Source organism: Triturus cristatus, chromosome 12, assembly GCF_964204655.1.
Source record: "Triturus cristatus chromosome 12, aTriCri1.1, whole genome shotgun sequence".
NCBI lineage: Eukaryota > Metazoa > Chordata > Amphibia > Caudata > Salamandridae > Triturus > Triturus cristatus.
The window spans coordinates 756,846,796-756,867,415 of NC_140595.1; the positions used below are offsets into that span (position 1 = coordinate 756,846,796).

The 20,620-nt window shown below is 45.2% G+C and overlaps 1 protein-coding gene across 3 annotated transcripts in view; it reads right to left on the reverse strand.

Moving 5' to 3' along the window:
• MICAL1 (microtubule associated monooxygenase, calponin and LIM domain containing 1) overlaps nt 1-20,620 on the reverse strand; it is a 398,198-nt gene that overhangs the window by 140,227 nt on the left and 237,351 nt on the right. For all 3 annotated transcript variants that reach the window (XM_085639238.1, XM_085639240.1, XM_085639239.1), the window contains exon 9: nt 4,050-4,165. In XM_085639238.1, coding sequence (XP_085495364.1) covers nt 4,050-4,165 — 116 coding nt within the window. The remainder of the gene's footprint in view (nt 1-4,049; nt 4,166-20,620) is intronic.

Here is a 20,620-nt window from a genome sequence, read left to right on the forward strand (position 1 = left end):
TAATCGTTTTCACGCTATATCCAAGTTATAACGTCCAGTTTAAGACGATCATAAATGAGATTATTGTATAGCGACGACAGTAAATCAGATTATTATAGAGAAATAATTCCATATACTGTTCATGAGCTAAGAGGAGGGCATGCTGGACTCGCAGCGCTTAATTTGAGTCAATGTTTTCCGGTGGGTGTTCGGCACGTCACTTAATTGGTTGACGGTGTTCGGCCCCAGCATTTAATTGTCACCACTGCACTTACGACAGTCTGCCACATGGTGTAGCGCTGCTAATCTCATTTAGAGCTGAACAGAACAACGTTGTTTATTAATACAATATACGTTAAAAATGACTAATCCCTGCCTCCCCAGCCTTTCCTTTAGCTTTGGGGGCCTGGAGTAATCTGAACTGTCGTACTTGCAGGCGAGAGAGATGGCTAGGAGTTGTTTTGACAGCGATGACAGGGGCGATGGGCGGTGCACGCTGCAGTGGCTTCCTGTTTAGGGTTATGGCACTCATTATTTTACAAATTAAGCGCCTATGGTGCATGTATGGTAATGCCAATGTGGGGGGGGGGGGGGAGGCCATTCAGTGGTCTATTCATAAAAGCGCAGGGACTTGAGTAAGTGTGGCAATATATGCACGAGCCTAGGAACCACTCAGGTCCTAGAAGTCATAAGTATATTGCTGCTTCTCAATAATCGTATGAGCATAGGATGGCATCGTGTGGGGGCCTCTGCAGTAATGGAGAGTTGTGCATGCCATAAGGTCCACCATGAAAGTGAACTTTGTTCACACCTATCAGACCTCTACATGACGACAGCAAAGGCATCTGGATACGTCATTTATATCTGTAAAAAAAAGTTGATAAGTCTTATATTAAACATCTTTAAATTCCAATATGTGCCCAGAAGAAACCTGACACAAGTACACATTTAGGACGGGGGCACCACCGCGTCAGATAAATGCCCTAGGTGTAGTCAAGAAGTGCTGATGTGTATTGCAAAATCTCGGGGAATATACATGATAATGAGCGAATATCCATGCGGACTAAGGTAAGAGGGCCTACTGGAGTATGGGGGAAGGGGCAATGAAGAGGAGGAGGGGTGGCCCTACCCTGTGACTGAGAAGCCTCAAACCGCTCCAGGTAGGGACAGATGCCTGTCTAGGTCGCCTGTCTTGGTCATGCACCGCTTATGTAACTTCTGTATCTGGATACTTGCAAAAGGAACACATGATTTATATTAGAAGCAATTCTAGATGAGAAGGTGCATGTGCATGCTTACAGCAATATTATGCATCATGCTACAGATCCCTGTAACTACTCAATAGCGTGAAGTCTACAACCCCGTAACTTTGTAAACCCCAGAATTGATTTTGAAGTAGTGCGAAGATTCCATCATTTCTACTCCTCGTTCTAATGCGTGGAGTTGTACTTGCAGCCTTGTACTGTGGCTGCAGACTGTGCTGTACAACAGCAGTCAAGATCTTAGCAGATATGCGCCACCGCCTTAAAAAAGAACATAGGCCACGGCAGTTCAGCAAGAGATAAATTACCCCAAATACTTCTACTACTAATGAAGTAAAAACATAACCAAGTGACGCGTTAGCCTTGTTCCAGTAAGTATTAGTTTGCAGAATTAAGAAGTCATAAGAAGTTTCGCCGTGACACGCATGATTAACAGTTTTCGGTCACAATGCCTTTTACCATAAATGAATTCTTTGATAAAATAAACACGCATGTGGGAAAGTAGACAACCATTGTGACTCCCCAAAGGTCCACTGATGAAACCAGAAACGTAATGCACTTTGGAAAATGCTGGGCTGCAGAAAAACATTAACCTGTGCCAGCCCTTTGCTGAATGCAGACTGAGGAATGCCACAGCCATGATACCAGGCAGTATACCCCAGCGGCAGAGAAGTGCAGTACTATCAGAAATAATAACAAGCATTGGCTGTACGACGCGTGAAGCTTGTACTAATGTAAAAAAAAAAAAAAAACACGCTAGTGATGCGCGTGTAAGAGTGAGCGCTTGAAGGGAGGCAGATGGCGGCTGCGCACGTTTACGCAAGCGCTAAACCACCAAAAGCCTGTGGCAGCACTTCAAAAACCCCAATACTAAATGTCTCACAGAGCAACGCATGCGCTGGCTCAGCGAGACCTAAAAAGATTATCCTCCTTGGCTTCTTCATGGAAAGTTGAGGGCCGATCCATCAACCGAGGCTGCAAAACAGAAGGAGGGAGGGGATAGGAGGCCCAATTGTGATGTTCCATGTTCATACACCAAATTTGGCAGAGAATTAGAACTTGTTTCAGAAAGTGTGTATTTTGTGAGTTAGTGAAAATTAGTCCAGCTGTTTTTTGAGAATTTTGCATTTAGAGAAGTCCTCAAGTTGGGCTTGAGGGGGATAAAAAGTTTGGTATATTTGGAAGGCTGGTCTTGCGGAGTTCCTCAGTACCCAACATTTAATAAAAGCAGGCCTCCTGATTGGCCAAGGGAGCTTTTTCTCCTGTCACTCATTTTGGTCCTGTATCCCAGCTGCTCGTGGCTCTTGGTCGTGTGCTTCAGCGTGACTGTTGGCTGCAGGTTGCCTGACGGGGCAGGGCAAATGGTCAACTTTGAGTATGATAAAACAAAAACAAATTCACTGAAATGAATCCCCGAATTTCATTCAATAAAAAAGAAACAGTTGTGATGTGATCAGTGATGGCATCAATGATGTTATTCAGCATGTCATCTGTGATGTAATATGTGAAGTCATAAGCAGTGCATGGCGGAGGAACAAATTCTACTTAGCTCAGTCAGCTAGAACTGGTGAATATCACTGGCTTTTAAATTTTTAGTTTTTATCTAATTTCAAAACCTAACTATAACATCACTTTAACCTTTGTTTCTTTCAGTGAATATACATAATAAATACATACATATATATATGTATAAACTATATACAGATAAAACTATATATAGTGCGCACACACAAATATATACACATACTGTCAGAAGTTCCTGTCTAATACCGAGATTTTTGAAAAATAGTTATGATCCGATATAGGTTCGCCTCCATGTGTATGAGTTATTATAATCGACTGAACGCATGCTACTCTATGAATGCACGGGAACCTTATGCGATTGTGAGAAGATGTAGGTGTTAAAATTCATGGTCTTTAAATGGTGCACATTTAACAACAATAAAACGGGCTTCGATTGATAAAAGCTTGTGAAAATGTGATTGATAAATTGTGATGACCGTTCCGATCCATCAGATCTACTGATGGAAACTAAAAGAGGACTGGGAGCCGAGGGTTTTAGGGTCCAACAAACATCCCACAATCAAAACATCACTGTTGCAGTAGCTGCCTCACACCAGACTGCACGAGAGTACCCCAATAATACACAGTCACATGACCACACTGTGACTGGAGATGAGCAAGCTTCACACAATACAATGATAATGCAAGCATCACTCACAGAGGAAGCCTTCAGACTACAAAAAGGAATGAATGTGTCAACCAGGATTGTACTCACACGGTGCAGCGCTGGTCTCGTGGTGCAGCGCTGGTCTCGTGGTGCAGCGCTGGTCTCGTGGTGCAGGGCTGGTCTCGTGGTGCAGGGCTGGTCTCGTGGTGCAGGGCTGGTCTCCAAGTGTCGTGCATTCCTGACCCTAGTAATGCTACCTACCTGCACAGAACCGGCCTATTAGATCAGTGTCGTTTGCTGGATGGCACTTACAACAGCTCTACTTCCCCCTCCTACTGAAGGGGCGTGTTTGATCTCCATCCAGCCCCTACACCTCAGCCTGCATATACCACTGATTGACATTGTTGTGTCGATCTACGGTATACTACAGCCTTAGACCGGCTCGTCCGGGTTCAGGGTAGTCTAGTTCTTCCATGCAGGGTGGCATGCTCAACCCAGCTATTGTCCACGTAGGTCAGCCTGGCTGGGGTAGTAGTAAAGTCACAGTAGAACACATGATCTCTCCCTAGCTACGTTATATTCCAGACCAGCACAGCAGGTACTCGGGTTATCTGGTGCAGCTGCTGCCAAGTCCTCACCTTTCCGCCAGGACCTCCAGAGGTGGGGCACCCGATGCCCATTTCTTCACCATCCAGGCGGCATCGTACGCTGCCAGGAATCCTCGGGCCACTCCAGTGCCAAGAGGCCAGAAGGGCTAGAAGAAAAACGGACACAAGTTAATAGGTCTACCTGCTTACAATCTGTATCTGAAATACATGCATGGTGGATGCATTATATCAATACCAATAGCACGTCTGAAGATCAGCGATTTTCTGTCAATTGGACGGATTACTGAGGACATTCTGTAACTCATCCGCACTCTGCTCATGCGGGGAGACAAATCCCTTCATTGTGAGAAGCCTCAGCACACCTGGACTGTGCATTCTGTTAGGAGAACTGGATGCAGGTCGTGGTCTACCCTGGGTTCCCTCAATGTAGTAGAAAGTATACAGGTAACCATTACTGCACCATCCTTACCACCCTGAGGGAATGGTAGAGAGCCTCTGGATGTGCTTCCGGAAGAACCCTGGGGTACCAAACGTATGCTTCAGGGTCACCGAGCAGTATCGGGGCCAACGGTCTCCATGTGGAGGCCTGGAGCTTTGAGCAGTGCAGGTCTTGCCATCAAGCCCAGTGGGGAGAGGGCATTAGGCGGGATCCCCAGAATGAAAGGAGGTGACAAGATGGGTCCAGAGGTTTGTACATTCCAACCACTAGTCTGTCACACATTGGTCACTGGCAGCGGAGTCCGATTAGCAGTGTCAAGAGACTGGGCTATTGGACTCCAGATAGACCCCTACACAACCACGTGTCAGTGTGTGAGCTCATCGAGTTCTGACCAGAGGAGGCTGAAATGCACCACAACAAGGAAAAACATTAGAAGACCTTCTTCTGCGATACCTTGTAATGAAAAACAGCTGCACATTTCGTGAGAACGTGTCCGCTAGCACTGGCAAAGCCAATAGGTCTCACCTATGCAAGAGCTGTTGGCTTTGCCAATGTTTTTTAGCCATGTTATACATCATCATGGCTGCTGTTCAGCACGGCTAAAAGTTAGTGGAACCGAGGAGAGTGGTGTGGGAGGCGTAGAGTGGAATGTCGAAGAGTTGAGTAGAGTGGAGTGCAGTGGCATAGAGTGTTGTGTATTGGAGTGGCATAGTTTGGAGTCATGTAGTGTGGCATACAGTCATTGGCGTACAGTGGACCGGCTTTAACTGCATTAGCATTAAGTGTTTCAGAGTAAAGTGTCGTCGAGTGCAGTGTTGTCGAGTGCAGTGGCACAGAATTTCAAGGGGTACAATGCAGCACTGCAGAATGCAGTGGCGTAGATTAGAGTGTTGCATAGAGGGGAGTAGAGTGCAGTGGCGTAGAGTAGAATGGGGGAGTGTACAGTGGCTTAGAGTGGCATAGAGTGGTGCCAAGTAGAGTGGTTCAGAGTGGTGTAGAGTATAGAGCTGTAGAGTGCAGTGGCGTGGAGTGCTGCAGGGTGAAGTGGCATAGAGTGGAGTGCTGCAGGGTGAAGTGGCATAGAGTGGAGTGATGCAGAGTAGAGCGGCAGAGTGCAGTGGCTTAGAGTGCATTTGCAAAGAATGCAGTAGTGCAGAGTAGAGTGGTGTAGAGTGCAGGGGTATAGAGTGCAGGGGCATAGAGTTCAGTAGAGTAGTGCAGAGTAGAGTGGCATACAGTGGGTTACTGTGGTGTGAAGTTGGCACACAGTAGAGTGGATTGGGGTAGAGTGCAGTAGTGCAGTGGCACAGAGTTGTATAGGGAGCAGTGGCATGATTAGAGTGGAGCACAGTAGAGTGCAGTGGCATAGAGTGGAGTGGTGCAGAGGGGAAAGGCATACCGTGTAGTGGCATAGAATACAGTGGCCTAGAGTTCAGTGGCGCAGATAAGAGTGGTGTACAGGAGTGGCATAGACTGCAGTGGCGTTGAGTGGTGCAAAGTAGAGTTGCAGAGTGCCGTGGGTAGAGTAGTGCAGAAAATAGTGGTGTAGAGTAGTGCAGAATACAGTGGTGTAAAGTGGAGTGCTTAGTGCAGAGTAGTGTTGCAAAGAGAGCTGTGGCATATACTACAGTGGTGCAGAGTAGTGTGCAGTGGTGTAGAGTGCCATGGATTGGAGTGGCGCAGAGTAACGTGGCATGGAGTAGATTGTTTCAGAGGTGAAGGCAGTGACTTAGACTGGAGTGGTGCAGGATAGAGTGAGGTAGAGTGGAATGGTGCAAGGTAGAGTGCAGTGGCATAGAGTAGAGTGAGGAAGAGTAATGATGTAAAGTGGTGTTGAGTGCAGTAGCATATATTGCAGTTGTGCAGAGTAGATTAGAGTGGCAAACAGTGAATTGACAGAGTGCAGGGGCAAAACGTGGAGTGGTACAGAGTAGAGTGCATTGGCATACAGTGTATTGGCATTGAGTGCAGTGGGTTAGAGTGAAGTGTTGCAGAGTGGCATAGAGTGGAGTGACGTAGAGTGTAGTTGTGCAGACTGGAGCGGCCTAGACTATAGTGGGGAAGAGTGCAGTGACGAAGACTAGAGTGGCGTGGAGTGCATTGGCATAGAGTAGAATAGTGTAGAGTGGAATAGAGTGCAGTGGTGTGGTGTAAAGTGGAGTGGAGTGGAGTAGAGTAGAGTGCAGTGACATGGAGTGGTGTAGAGTGAGAGAGAAGTGTGCATGGTGTGGTAGCACACTTCCATTACCGACAACACATCTTCTAACGAAATCACTATTATATTTACACAGACATACCGCTTCACTGATAACAGTAGAGAGCACACAAACAATGCGTGGAAATGATATCACAGTGTAGTGATTTGTTTTTATCGTATTAAAATACTTTTTTCCACCACACTTCAGAATTACAAAAAAATGTGCTTCATCTGGGCTTTTCTAAGTCTGAAACATCTGTACAGTTCATTTTGTGACATTTAAATGCGTTCTAGAAAAAAAAAAAACATCCTAGAGCCTTCCTCAAGCACTCCAGAGAGCCAGCATGATTGCCACATAAATCCTCTGACTTTGAAGTCAGAGAAAGAAAATTAAACAGCAAGCTCCCTGGAAGAGAAAACCTGACATTTGACCTCTGTCTTTGAATGGAAAGCAAATGTGACAAGATAAGAACAAGATGTCTAGGCCTGTTTACAGAAATCGAGCACTGGTGGACAAAAACTGTAAATAGGGTTTGGGCTACTGGAGGGGCGAATCCAAGCTGGACAGCCTACAACAAATAGAGCCAGCAAACACAAAGCAAGCAAATGTGAGCTACAAACTACAAAGCCAATGGTAAACAACGGGCAGAATACACTCTCAGGGAAACTTTCTGAATGTCCCCAAGATGCTTTTAGCAAATAAGACAGCTGTCCTCTCTGATAGGCTTCGATCCAAAAAGGGGCGGTGCTTGGAAATTCAAGCAGACTTCAAAGTGGAAAGAGTTGGAAACGGGTCCCTATTGTAGCTCTAGCAGAGCAGGAAGGACAAACTAACAACTGCAGCAACTTTAGGACTCACGAGGGAAGTCCAGAAAGAATGAACGGGCTACGGGACCCCAGAATCCTGTTGGGAACATAACATGTCTAGGTCAGCAGGCTACCCTCTTGCTCTTACAGTTGCATCTCTGTTGGGGAGAGCAAGCAGATGAAGCCTGTGCCTCAGCTTTATTTGTCCCGGTATCACTTCCAAAACTGCCAAATGTACCAGGTGGAAAACAGACACAGCATGTCGCCACACCAATTAATTTTTACAACCACCTTTCACTGCAAAGTAGTTTTGTTTGCTTATGATATTTAAATCGGACTTTGTAAGTTAGTGTGTAAATATCTATAGTGAAATATATATATATAGGCACAAATACATACAAAGAGAGATTTAAACACACACACCCACCCACCACCCTGCTTCAATACATTTGCAATAGACACCATACTCAAGTGCCGCTCTTCTGTTATTTTGGGAGCTTTTGTTGAAATGTTGGCGTCGGAGCGGAGACGCCATTGCACGGCACCACCAGCGATCGGATTGCTTACAGCAACCACTGAGAGAGAGGATATATTTTATATATATATGTAAACATAAATGTTACGTTGGTCAGCATATCAAAGACAGCTGGCTCAAATACAGAAAGGTGCTTTTATTACAAAAAAGTAAGTTGACGCAGGACCACCAACCTTCAGGTAGGGCTTCCTGACTTCAACTGCCTGTTTCTGGAATCAGTGCTTAATTTGAGACCGTTGTTTCCGGAGCTCGGCACTGGCACTTACTTGTCAACACTGGCGCTTGTGACAGTCTGCCACAAGGTGGTGCTGTCTGACTAATTTAGAGATGAACACACCAACAGTCAATTATTAATTCAATATACATTAAAAATTACTATTACCTGCCGCCCAAACCATTCTTATAGCTTTTGGGGCACGGAGTAGTCTGAATTGCCACACTTTTAGGAGTGTGATGGTTAGTAGTTGTGTTGTTGCCATCATTGGCAGCATGGTATGGGCAATGTGTGGTGCAAGTTGCAGTGGCCTTCTGATGAGAGCCCTGGCACTTATTTTTTATTTATTTATTTATTTCTTACAAATTAAGCACTGCCTGGAACCTTTCTGGCCCATCACCATAGATGCAAGGAATTCCCTGTTCCAGAATGCAGTCACAAGTTGGCACCATAAAACCCTCCCCTCCCCCATAACTATAAAAAGAAAACATATTGCAGTAACAAAAAAACTACAAACCACACTGAAGAATAATATAAAACATATGTACAACTAAAAGAATAAATAAGATCAGTTTAATTATAACCTTGAAATAATATGACAACTGTGAGTTTTACAATACTAGCAATGTGAATGTTCACAAAGAAAAGAAGATATTCAGATATTTCATCTGCTACCATGAAAACCATAATCCTTCCACCACCCTGGTCTAACGTACTCCCTTCTTCTCCAGCCACCACCTACTGAAGCAGTAGACCCTGCACCAGAAGAAGATGACTTGAAAGATGATCTTGGATCTTCCACATCCGAATCACCTCTTTCAACATCATTTGCCCTGACAGCAGAGGCATACTCCACAACTCACCAGAGTCCAACGCCATTACATTCTTCCTCATGTCCATTATTTTAAAAGGAACCAACAACTTGGACATGCCTTTCTTAACAAAAAACACGTTTCTTCACCAAACCCATATCTCCAATCTTCCATTTACACTCCTTAACACAATTCTTCTTATCATATGTAGATTTATAACTGTTCTGATAATTCTCCCTTCTAGCCTCAATATCAGTAAACTTTCTCCCTCTGGGTTCATCTATCCTGGAGTTTCCCAACCAAGCTGGATTAAGTTCAAATGCGTAGCCCTACCCTTTAACATCTGGAAAGGTGTTTTACTTGTAACCAAGGAGTGCACCCACCAAGTTTCCAGCAACATCTCCCTAAGAGACATACTGGTGTGAAACGCTCTCTGAATGCATGAGTTAACCATTCTGTTCATACATTCCACAAGACCATTCGGCTGTGGAGACAATAAAGCCATTCTAGGATGTTGGATCGACAAAGTACCCAGGAATTCCTTCATCCCAGTGGAAACAAACTGTACCTCATTGTCTGCAACAATCTCACCTGGAATTCCTTCACATGAAAACTGATCCTTCACAAAAATCAATCACTAATTTCCTGCAAGGTTCCAATGGAATGTGAACAGTCAATAAGTGTAAAGAATGAGTCACTTTGCTTTCTTCATTGTTAACAAAAGGCCTTCAATCCTTTGCCATCCGTTCCACCCACTGATCTAGATTTGGCTACAAATATAGCTCACTTTCCTAGTCTTGGTTAGATTTCTACCCAGTTGATCCTCATGTCAAGTCATGATTCTCTCTCTCAATCCTGATGGTGAAACTAGTTGCAAACCTCTAATCAGATCACCATCAATGAATCTCAACTCTTCACTTACATTAAAAAATCATCTGACACAGCTAGGAATGCCACCACCGTCTGGCCACCCAATCCACCATGTAATCTAACAATGTTCCAGATACCGCATCTTCCATCCTGGCCTCCTCCGTGATTGCTTTCTCCTTAACCCAAGCTACAGCAGTCATTGAAGTCGTCAAATCATTCATTCCAGGACCCACAATTGTGCCATGACGATCAATAGCAAACTCTAAACGGCAGTCCACTGCTATATTTCTCTCACCAGGCAAATACTCAACTTGAAAATTATATAGTCAATCCCTCCATCAATCCATCTATCCATCTTCTTATCCTAGGTGTCAGATTCTCCCAATATCTGCAGGTAAAAATCTGCACCAAAGGACGATGATCGATCGTACAACAAATGGGATGCCCCACCAAAAAAAATCAGAAATGTTTACCGCCCACGCTATTCCCTATGTTCAATCACAGTATCGTTATTCGGCTCCTCTCAAGGACTGCAAAGCAAACGCAACTAATCTCTCTTCCCTTTCAACAATCTATGATAACGTTGCTCCCAGACCAAGCTGTTAACAAAAGGGAACTTTGAGACACTGGAAAGTCCTTTCACTCTCGATGGACCAAAAAAATGTTGCGCCCTTCTTGAGCAAACTTCATAATGGATGGACAGCACTAGCATAATTTGCTGTGAACTTCGAGCAGAACTCTGCTAACCAAAGGAAAGATCTTTACTTGATCTCGATCCTTAGGGGTAGGCGCCACCATGATGCTTTTAGCTAGTTCTAACTTTGTCTTATTCCTTCACCTGAGACTGTGTGCCCCAATTATGTGACAGTTGTAACTTCAAATCTCATTTGTTTTTCTTTATGGTTAAACCCACATGCTGCAGTTTTTGGAGTACCAGCCTCAGAATTCTGTCATGGTAACTCATCTTTTCCATACACCAGGATATAATCTTGAAAAAAAGAGAACTTGTGGGACACCAAACAGTTTCTTCATATCTCTCGGGAAACAAACATCTGATGATGATAACCCAAAAGGCATGTGCAGGAACACGTATGCTCCTAGGTGTCACCAATGATGGAAGGTGTCTGGATTCAGCATGTAATGGCACTTGAGGGTATGCTGAGGCTTTATAAATCCATGGTACTGAACAACCTGGCTCCTTTAGAAATTCCTAAAGTCTCTGAAATGTTTAGGAGAGGCTGGTGATCTACCCAGATATGCTTATTGACACCTCTAATGTCTACACACATCTGCACACTATTACCACCATCTTTGGGTGCAAGAACCACTGGGGCCAACCGCTTTGAGGATTCAATTTCCTCAATAAAACCCAAATCCAGTAACTTTTGGAGTTCAGCTTTGTGGAGATCCATCATCAAAGACATTAGGCTAAGATACAGAAAGGTGCTTTTATTCCAAAACGTTAAGCTGACACAGGACCACCACCCTTCAGGTAAGGCTTTCAGGAGTCAACTGCCTACTCCTGGAACCCTTCTGGCCCATCACCACAGATGCAAGGAATTGCATTTTCCAGCATGCAGCCCCAAACTGTCATCATAACAATAACCTCTACAGGTGCCCCCACCAGATTCTTCTGTGGCACAATATATGCCTCCCCTAAAATTCACTTCCAGAGAAGCACCTGCTCTGCAACCCTCCCAAAGAAGTTTGTATTCAGTCGGAGCCTATGTATATCACATTGTTACCGCCATACAGCTACGACCAGTTCCATCAATCCAAACAACCCCTCCCCCACAGGAAACCTTTCTAGACCCATGGTTTTTACATCACATGATGGTACTGCATGAATGGACAGGATTCACCCACATGTTTCTAGCCATAGGGTCACATTCTGCAGCCCAGACCAATACCAGCACGCTCACTTGCACAACATAAGCAGCAAGAACTAAGACCCAGATGCATTTTCTAGAACAGCAGCTTACTGAAAAACTGCATTTCTAGTAGAAAGGCTTCCTGAGAAGAAACATTTCGGGTGAGCACAGCTTCTTGACAATCAGTTTGCTGCAAGAGCAAGTTTGTTGAGAAAGGCCACTTAATCTCTAAGAAGTTTCCAAAAAATCCTCCTCACGTAAGGTCTCTGTTTTTAGTTAATGTTATACTTTCATAACTTGTAGTTATCATTGTATTGAGCCTAGATGAAAGGCTGAACAGGCCCAACCTTGATTAAAGTAAGTGATCTGCGCTCTGAATATCGCTTGAACTAAGAAGCAGAATGAATTGAGAAAAGGCGTATACTAAGCAAATTGACTTGGCTCCACTGTTCTTTTCTCTACGTTCAGTTGATGAATAGACAATTGAATGAGTGGAAGGTGATAAATATGGCTACTCCAGCCCAGATTACAAGATGTGCAGAATAAGGTGTGGTATTTACCACACACAGAAAATACCATTATTTAATGGGGAAATACTCCTATTCCATACGTTCAATTTAGAAATAATGCAGAATTCAGCATATTTTGCCTTTTTCTTAGATAAATTCCACCACACTTGACCTGACGGATTCCATCAGAGGAACACAAGTGTGCGGATGATCTCAGAACCTGCAATTCTTTTCATGCAAGGCAGATCGGCATTTCGCTCTGAACTTCTATTCAGGGGGTAAGTGTACCATGGGGGGGTCTAGAGGTATTGGAAGATGGCTACTAAGGCACAGATTTGGAGTAGATCAGACAAGAGTGAGCTGTCTGCCACAACCAGTACATGTCCTTAGAGCATAGGTCTGCAAACGGTGGGGTGCGCAGGGGGGGGCACAGCACCCCTTCAGGGGAGGCACACACTTCACCCCACCACTTCACCTTCTATTGTTGCTTCCAGGCGTGAGTCGTGTCTCTCATCCCGAGCTGCTGCAGCTCCAGCTGCTAGGGGCTCGGCTGTGAGTGTCTGGAGTCACAGGTCTTTAAAGGCCAGAGGCGCAACAATTTCGGGGCGGGGGGAGGGGGACTAATTCTTCCAGCAATGGGAAGAGTGGAGATGCAGGGGCTCTAAGAAGGGGTGAAAAAAACAAAGCCTCGTTAACCCGTAAATGGTCTTTTAAAGACCTGTGAAGTTCTGGGGTGCGGCTGGCAGCTCCAAAACTGTGTGTGCGCCCAGGAAGCTGTCTTACCCCGGGCTGACACACGAGTGGGGGGGGGGGGGGCAATGTGTGGCTGAAGCCCTTTGAGCACTGTGGGCATTGCACACCTGATGTGCAGGCATTTGTATCCCCCAGGTCTAAGTCAGAAGCCCCTTTTTAGGCGGCACCCTTATCTGGTCAAAATACACCACTGGGCCCAGCAGCTACCTTATCCCTCTGGTCTTCGCAACTGCAACTTGTCGAAAGAGTATGCCTTTGTTCCGCATTTCTCTTATCTCTGATCCACACTTTGGGGACCCTCCTGCACCCACAGGTTGTGTCTTAACTGCGACCGTTTGCAAGTCGAAACTGGTCAGACAGGAGGTCCTGTATGTTTTTTTAAGGCCTTTGACATGGCTCCCGCCACCGATTCAGATACTGTCAATTCTCACACAATGATAAAATCCGTGTCCATACCATATCTCACTGTTGTGTCCTGCCTCGTGTACCCATGCTCTTCAGCCATGTCTGCGTGGAGGTGAGTGACAAAGGGGGACTAGGGATTATCAGTGTTCAGCAATGTATTCAGACCCCACGGCCCTAGATGCTGTTGAAACTTGCAGAGAGGGCAGAGATTGAAATGGGACAGCTCACAGGGGAGACTGCCCACTGGAGCTCTCCTCAATCCATGTGACGTCTAAAACCGGAAGTGTGGCCTTCTGCTGCAACATGTGCTGAGGCGGTGGCACCTGGCACCTGTCGCAGCATCACTGTAGCAAACCACAGTCACACCCACACTGGCTCCACGTCAAAGCGGGTGTTGCACACTACCCAGAATGAGATGCCAACAGATTTTATTCCAGAATCAAAGATACTTCTTTTTCTGATTCTTGCTTAGGGGCAAGGATGTGGCACAACAGCCAGAGCTGATGACTGTAGAGCTGCGAAACGAGGGTCAATTCTTGAGAAATCACTTAATCTCCCTGTGCTTACAAAAAATGAATGTGTGCTTGTGTAATGTAAAAGATGCTCCTGTAAAGCGCTCCAATACCTGTGGGTTATGTTCGCGCTATATAAAACTGCAAAAAATATATTACAAAATGTTGTGAGCACTCCCATTTACAGGTGCTGCTCAAGACTGGAAGTGGAGCACAACCTAAGGATAGCAGAAGCAAGAATCCATCCACACATTGTCTCTGTGGAGAAGAACATGCACTCCCACACCTGTGTTTTGGGAGTGTGTTTGCTAATCTATCCCAAATTTTGTGCTTTATGTGAAAAATAAAGCACCAATGTAATTTTTTGTGCTAATTTTTTTCTTTTCAGAATAAGCACATGTACTACAAAAACATCAGTTATATAAACACTCTTACTTAATTTAATAGTGTTTGCCCTATACGACCTGGGCTCTGCAGGAGGGAATGGCCATCAATGATGCAGAATACCCGCTGCCACAAATTTTTTGCCAGGTGGTGGTGGCGGTGGCAGGGGCTCGACGTGTAAAAAGGTTTAGATGGTGGTGGGCGGGGGGGGGGGGGGGGGGGTGGGGGGGGGGCGGGGGGCACGACCGACAAAAGTTAGACCGCAGAGGTGTTTTGTGGGTATGGTAAACACATCCTATTTATGTTTTTCACTTGGATATGAGACATTACACGCACAAACATTTTCTAACTTCCAAAATACAGCTTGTTTTGCCTTTTACCAAGCCTTTACCACCGGATAGATTTCAGCAAGTTAAATGTGCCACAATTTGTCTTGAGGGAGCAAGCCATAACGAGATAATGATGGCAAAACTCAGAATTCCAATCTCTGTACAAACACTTGTTTGCGCATGAATGGCGATTACAACCCACACCCTGATTTAGCATTAATGTCTACCACCGAAGGGGACTTCTGCAGGCGATGTAACCTTGCCTCTGGAAGCCATGTAGGGCTGAGAGGAGGTAAGTGAAATGTCAGGCTCTACATAGCATGATAAGCATACAGCCCGCAAGTCACATCCGAAGGCGTAAAGCTATACGGGTTAGGACGCGATTTATGGGCTGTAACTTTAGGGGGCAATTCGTCGACCCAATCAATTTGTTTATCGCAGCATTATTGAAGGACTTCCTTGAATACTGAAGGAGCGTGGCCTTGGGAAAGCAATTTTTACTATTGAGAAGCACATGTTCATTTAAGCTACGTTTGTTTTGCTAGGAAAACTACACAATATATGAAGAAATGTCTAAAACCTAAAAAACAAAAACTGAGGTCAAGAGCAGTTATCTTCCGATTACGGAAATAATATACAAAGTGGTGCCATGTCACTTCTGATTTTGAGAAAAAGCTACTTATTTTGGATCATGATGTGTCTGGTGGGTACATAATCTCCTGCGGTTCCCTCACCGCCTAGGCTGCTCCCCTAATAAGAGTGCGGTGGAGAATGGCAGAGATCGGATTTGCTTCTGTTGGTGGTGATGGCGTCCACTAGACACCTCTGCTGCCAGAGGAGTGCTATGGCTACTGAGGTGTCTGGACAGGCTTAGGAGCCGGTCTCTTACCGGCCCGTACTGCCTGGATTAGTCTTTAAACTCTCTGCACTGGTGGTAGAATTGTCTTGCTAAGGCGTGGAGGTTAGGCCCAAAACATGAGCTGGGGCTTTGTGTTTTTTGAAGCACTCCAAGGTTAGATCAGACGTCGTTCCAGATCGCCAATGAAGTGCATATTCAGGACTGTGGCGTGGGCATCTCCAGAGAAGCCGGTGAAACACATCCAAGTGTGTCTACATAGAATGAAAGCTGTGCATACAGACAGAGCAATGGTGACCACAGACTCCAGGCTGCACTTCAAGATCTATTTAGATGCATCTAAAGCGTCATTACCCAGATCCATACATGTTTTTTCCCTGTGGTGTGGCAAGCTGATAACTGTAGGTTTTACCCAGCCCAAATAAGGCATGAACAGATCAGCCCAGAAGACAGGTGGCATTAGCAGAGCGGAGGGCAAGGCTATTAGAAGCTAAGGCTCAACTAAAGTGACGTTGACTCCCTCTCTGAAGGTATTCTATGGAAGATATTTGTTTTTCATTGAAATGTGTTTGAACAACATACTTACCATGGGCATGTGTACAGACAATAAGTGAGTGGGAGGTTTACAAAGTGCAAGCCTTTAGCGTTTTGCGGTCTGTCTGTAGACCACTAGATCGCAAAGGTTTGGGGTTTTTGCCATACAGTCATGACCGGATCCAATTGAATGGGAGTAAGTGCACCTACTCTGAGCATGGGGGTTGAAAGATCTCAGACAAAACATTCTACTTCACCTTCGTAGAGGACAAAGTCCTTTTTAAAGATTCAGCTACTTTTCATACCAGTTGTAAATGAGGAAACGTTCTAAAGAAGGGCTTGAGGAGTACAAGACATCACCCTTTGGTGAAGTGTCCAGTCTACGTGCATCGTCTAAGTCCAGATATTAGCCAGCTTCATTATTCTAGTGGTGAAGGTGTAATCAGCCTCCACATCAGTCTCTGTGTAGCCGCAGTACTCATCAGGTATTGCGAAGACATCCAAGTCACAGCCAAACCGCTCCTTTATCTGAGCGATTCTGAGCCATTGGAAGGGTGCTCTATCAAAAGAACATAGGTGAAGGTCCCCTCAACGTTTTCTTTTAGCATAGAAAAAGTTTCTTCCAACATCAACAGCTTCGAGAGAGGTGTCGTAGTTGGCTCTGTGGGCTGCCTATACATCAGTCATGAAGGCGGCTCCGACTGAATGGTGGATGATGCTGTGGTAGGCTTCAACTTTCTTTTGGGCACCGGAGCCCTGGGAGGCACAGAGTCTAGACTGCCAGAGTCACCAAGCCTGAAGGAATGAGCTCTACCCTGGGTACAGGGATTGTCCTAGACGGATCCAACATAGGATGTCGGATGCCCTCGACATGTGCAGGGGGCCGCTGATGGATGTGGGACCTCTGGTCTTTTTTTCAGTGACATAGAAGAATCAAGGCTCCACTAGGTACAGGGGCACAAGACGGTTCTTCACTGAACAAGAGTGCTTATCCTAAGAGATCATCTGCAGGGGCGTAACACAGGCCACCACAGACCCCGCGGAGCGGTGGGGGTGCCCGAGCTGCAGGGTGCCCCCTCAGCACAGTACTCAGGCCTTCGAGCTCTGGATTAAATCCAGAGCGGGCGCCCCTCCGTGTACTTTGCAGGGGGGCCCCCTCAGCTTTCGTTACGCCTCTGATCATCTCTCATATACAAACTAAAAGCACCATGTGCAAGAGATCATTCCCTGACAGGTGATTTATCTGGGGGTAAGGGAGATCGTTTTGGCAACCCCGTGTGGGCCTTCATGGAAAACACAGCCTCTAGCTCCATGAAGGCCTTTGTGTGGACGAAGGCACAGGATTCCCAGACACCACATGCTGATGTCATATGGATCTGTCAAGGACATCTTCTTGTGGCACTGAAGCAGTGCAATCATTGCAGGCGTTATTTGACCTAGTTGCTGTTGAAATGATGAGGAAGTGTTGGTGAGGCACCCAGAAAGCTCTCCAGGCCTGCGCTGATGAGGCATGAAAAAACAGGAACTGGGACCAGCAGGACAGCTGGAGACTAAAGTACTCTGATGCTGTCAGGTCACATGAGGTCAGGAGTCACAGCTGAAGTTGCATTGCACCACCTGGTGGTGCAAGAGAGATATTGATGAGGAGAGGTTTTAATGACCAGTATGAAGTCTGTTAGATGATTCATATGGTTTAGGAAGATGAAGCCATGAGAAAGAAAAACTATGCCAATTCTGGAACAGTAATGTGCTAAGTAGCTTATGCATTTACATGTGCCTTAGATGTTTTTTTGAAAAACACAGATCATTTCAATACTATTGTATTTATCCTCTAACATCAGACAATTGTAAAGAAAATTAAAGCGCGTCGAGTACACGGCCCAGGCAGGATTCTGGTCCACCTCTTTCTCTTCAAGCAAGTTCTCTGCACATCTTTGGCAGCAGGTCCTCAGATTTGGTCCTCTTCCTCCCAGCCATCCACCAGTCTTCTTTCCTCCATCGCACACCAGTGAGGGGAGCTTTCAGGTCATAGGTCTAGTTATACCCTGAGAAACACAGCAAACTAATCCCCCTTTTACTCAATGCAAGTGCACAGATATTTCCAAGCAGTCAAAGGTGATCTGACCTACGAGCCCAGAAGTTCCAATATATATTTCAAACTAGTGGCCAATCACAGGATTTGCAACCTCTGAAATTCAGACAGCTGTTTAGTGGCCTTAGAGGGCTTCTTCCTTGGCTTTCAACACAGGAAACAGTGAGGTGGAAGACAGAGGAAAAGCAGCAAATGGTCTGGGATATGTATTGGGTCCACACATCTGAGACATTTAATGTTTCAAGGCATAAGTTGCCAGGCAATTCTTACTAGCTCCATGGTTGGCCTAAAAGGAGGGGGAGGAAGCCAAACCTGCTCACATATCTGGTTAAACAGGTGTTCAATGCCTTTTATATCACAGTTGCGCCTAGAAACTCCTCACAGGGTGATTTGTGCGTATTACAAATTAAAATGACATAACAGAGAAAAATAACCCAGGGATCAAAAATAGGGTCTCTTGAAAATGAAGGATGAAGCAACACTATGGCAGAAACCGTGCATGAACTTTACTCACCTCTGAGATACCTACCTCCATATCGATTCACAATCCTTGTGTCATTATTAAATGACACTAGCAAATGTCACATCACAAAACCCACTTACCCATCATCACTCAGATGAAAGGAAGGGAGCAGCTATGGGAGGCTCACTGGACTTTATCATGAGAGCCAGTGGGCTCCCCCGCAGTGATGTAGGGAGAAGGACACATCCATGAAGTCTTTTTATTTACAGGCTCTCACCATCAGTCTTACCAACTGTGGGATGGTTGAGTAGCAACACCCCAATGTGTATGGGGAATTTCAATTTGGGTGTATGACCAGCACAGAACCTAGATCTCTGCTGGTGGTGCAACAACTGAAAATCATGTAAGCTACTACCTGTAGGCTTGGAATTCCGGTACAATGCGTAGGAAAAACTCCAGCTCAGACCCAATAGCAAACTAGAGGCATGTCGCAAAGGTAATTATGACTAGAGCTGCAGACCTTGAAGAAGGTAATTACACGTCATATTAGTTTAGGTCATTACAGCCGTGATGATTTTTCTGGTGACACAAACACAGTTCTTTGCCTGGTTCACAAACTGGTGAATGTGCAGTAATGTTTCACATAAAGTGCAGCTTACAGATGACCAAGTACGTGAACCTCTGACTTCTCTAGTCTTCTTACAACATAGCAGTTCTTTGTTTGACACCACAGCTCCAAAAAAGGCCTCATTCAAGATACCGCCAGTTGGGGCCCACATAACAAACTTCAATTTCATTACAAGACCGGAGGCTACAATTATGCAAATACTTTTATTTCCTGCCCTACATCACAATACATAGAACATTAACGATATCATAAGAAGACAGTGCACACTCCCATCTTCCTCATTTGTTCGCTGCTCCTGACACAGCTAAGAACACTTTTTCATTCATGACATTATTGCCTTTTAATGGTTTCTATTAATATTGATTATGTGTATGTATTCTTATTACTATGATGAGCTTTTATTTAGGTTTACATAATTAGTGGCCTTTTTGCCTACCTTGCCTCGTTAATATCTGTACTAACCTTCTTCCCTTTCAGTTCGCCATCCTCCCCTGTCCAATTTATGGCGGGGGATGGCTTGTACTTTGTTTATTCTTCCGATCGATTTCTCGATCGTCGGAAGCTTCAGGTAAGCGTTTTCTTATCTTTTCACCCATATACCACTCAGCGGCCTACCACCACCACGTGCGATCCCACCGTCTGTTTTTTTAAACTTTAAGCCTGTTTCCTGGGCTTTGTGACTGCTTAACTGTTTTTTTTGTCCGAAACCCTCATGGTAAATAAAAATTTAAAAAATGAGACAAGGGAGCCACGCTTGCGTCTTTTGACTCCCCTGCGTCTCCTAGCAACCTGCTGGGGGAAGCAAAAGAGAGTTACAGTTTCCGTTTATATGCACTTTGACTCTTAACAGCTGCAAAGCAAAATGTGTCCAGATACACTGAATTAATGTGTTGCTCTCATCATAAAACAAAACAAATCCCACCGCAGCCTTTCCTCTAGGACTGTGCGTGGATATTTCTGATCCTTCCACACCCTCTAGGTTTGGACCCTACATAGTGATGGTTCCTAGCGATGAGCTGACGGGAGTTGTGGTGGTTCTCCGTTGTTCCGGCTCAGTTGGGGGCCCTTGCCTAACTCTCTGAGGGATGATGTGCGCTACTTCTAATACACTGCCCTCCCCGCCGCCTACCAACAGTCGGTCTTTTACTACAGGGTTTTACCTGACTCTGTATGTGTTTGTAACTAATTGGAGATTCATTCAACCATTCTGTCCCCATAGGACACTACATGAAAGGTGTCCTAAGACTCGCCGGCAACTGCTGAGGCATGATTTTTGCAATAGTAGGTGAGTCCATTCGCCACTATCTCTATGACCATCGTTAGACTTTTTACCATGAGCTTATTGTAAGCCTTTCACTAAACATTAGCACTTGAGTTGTGCAACAATGTGA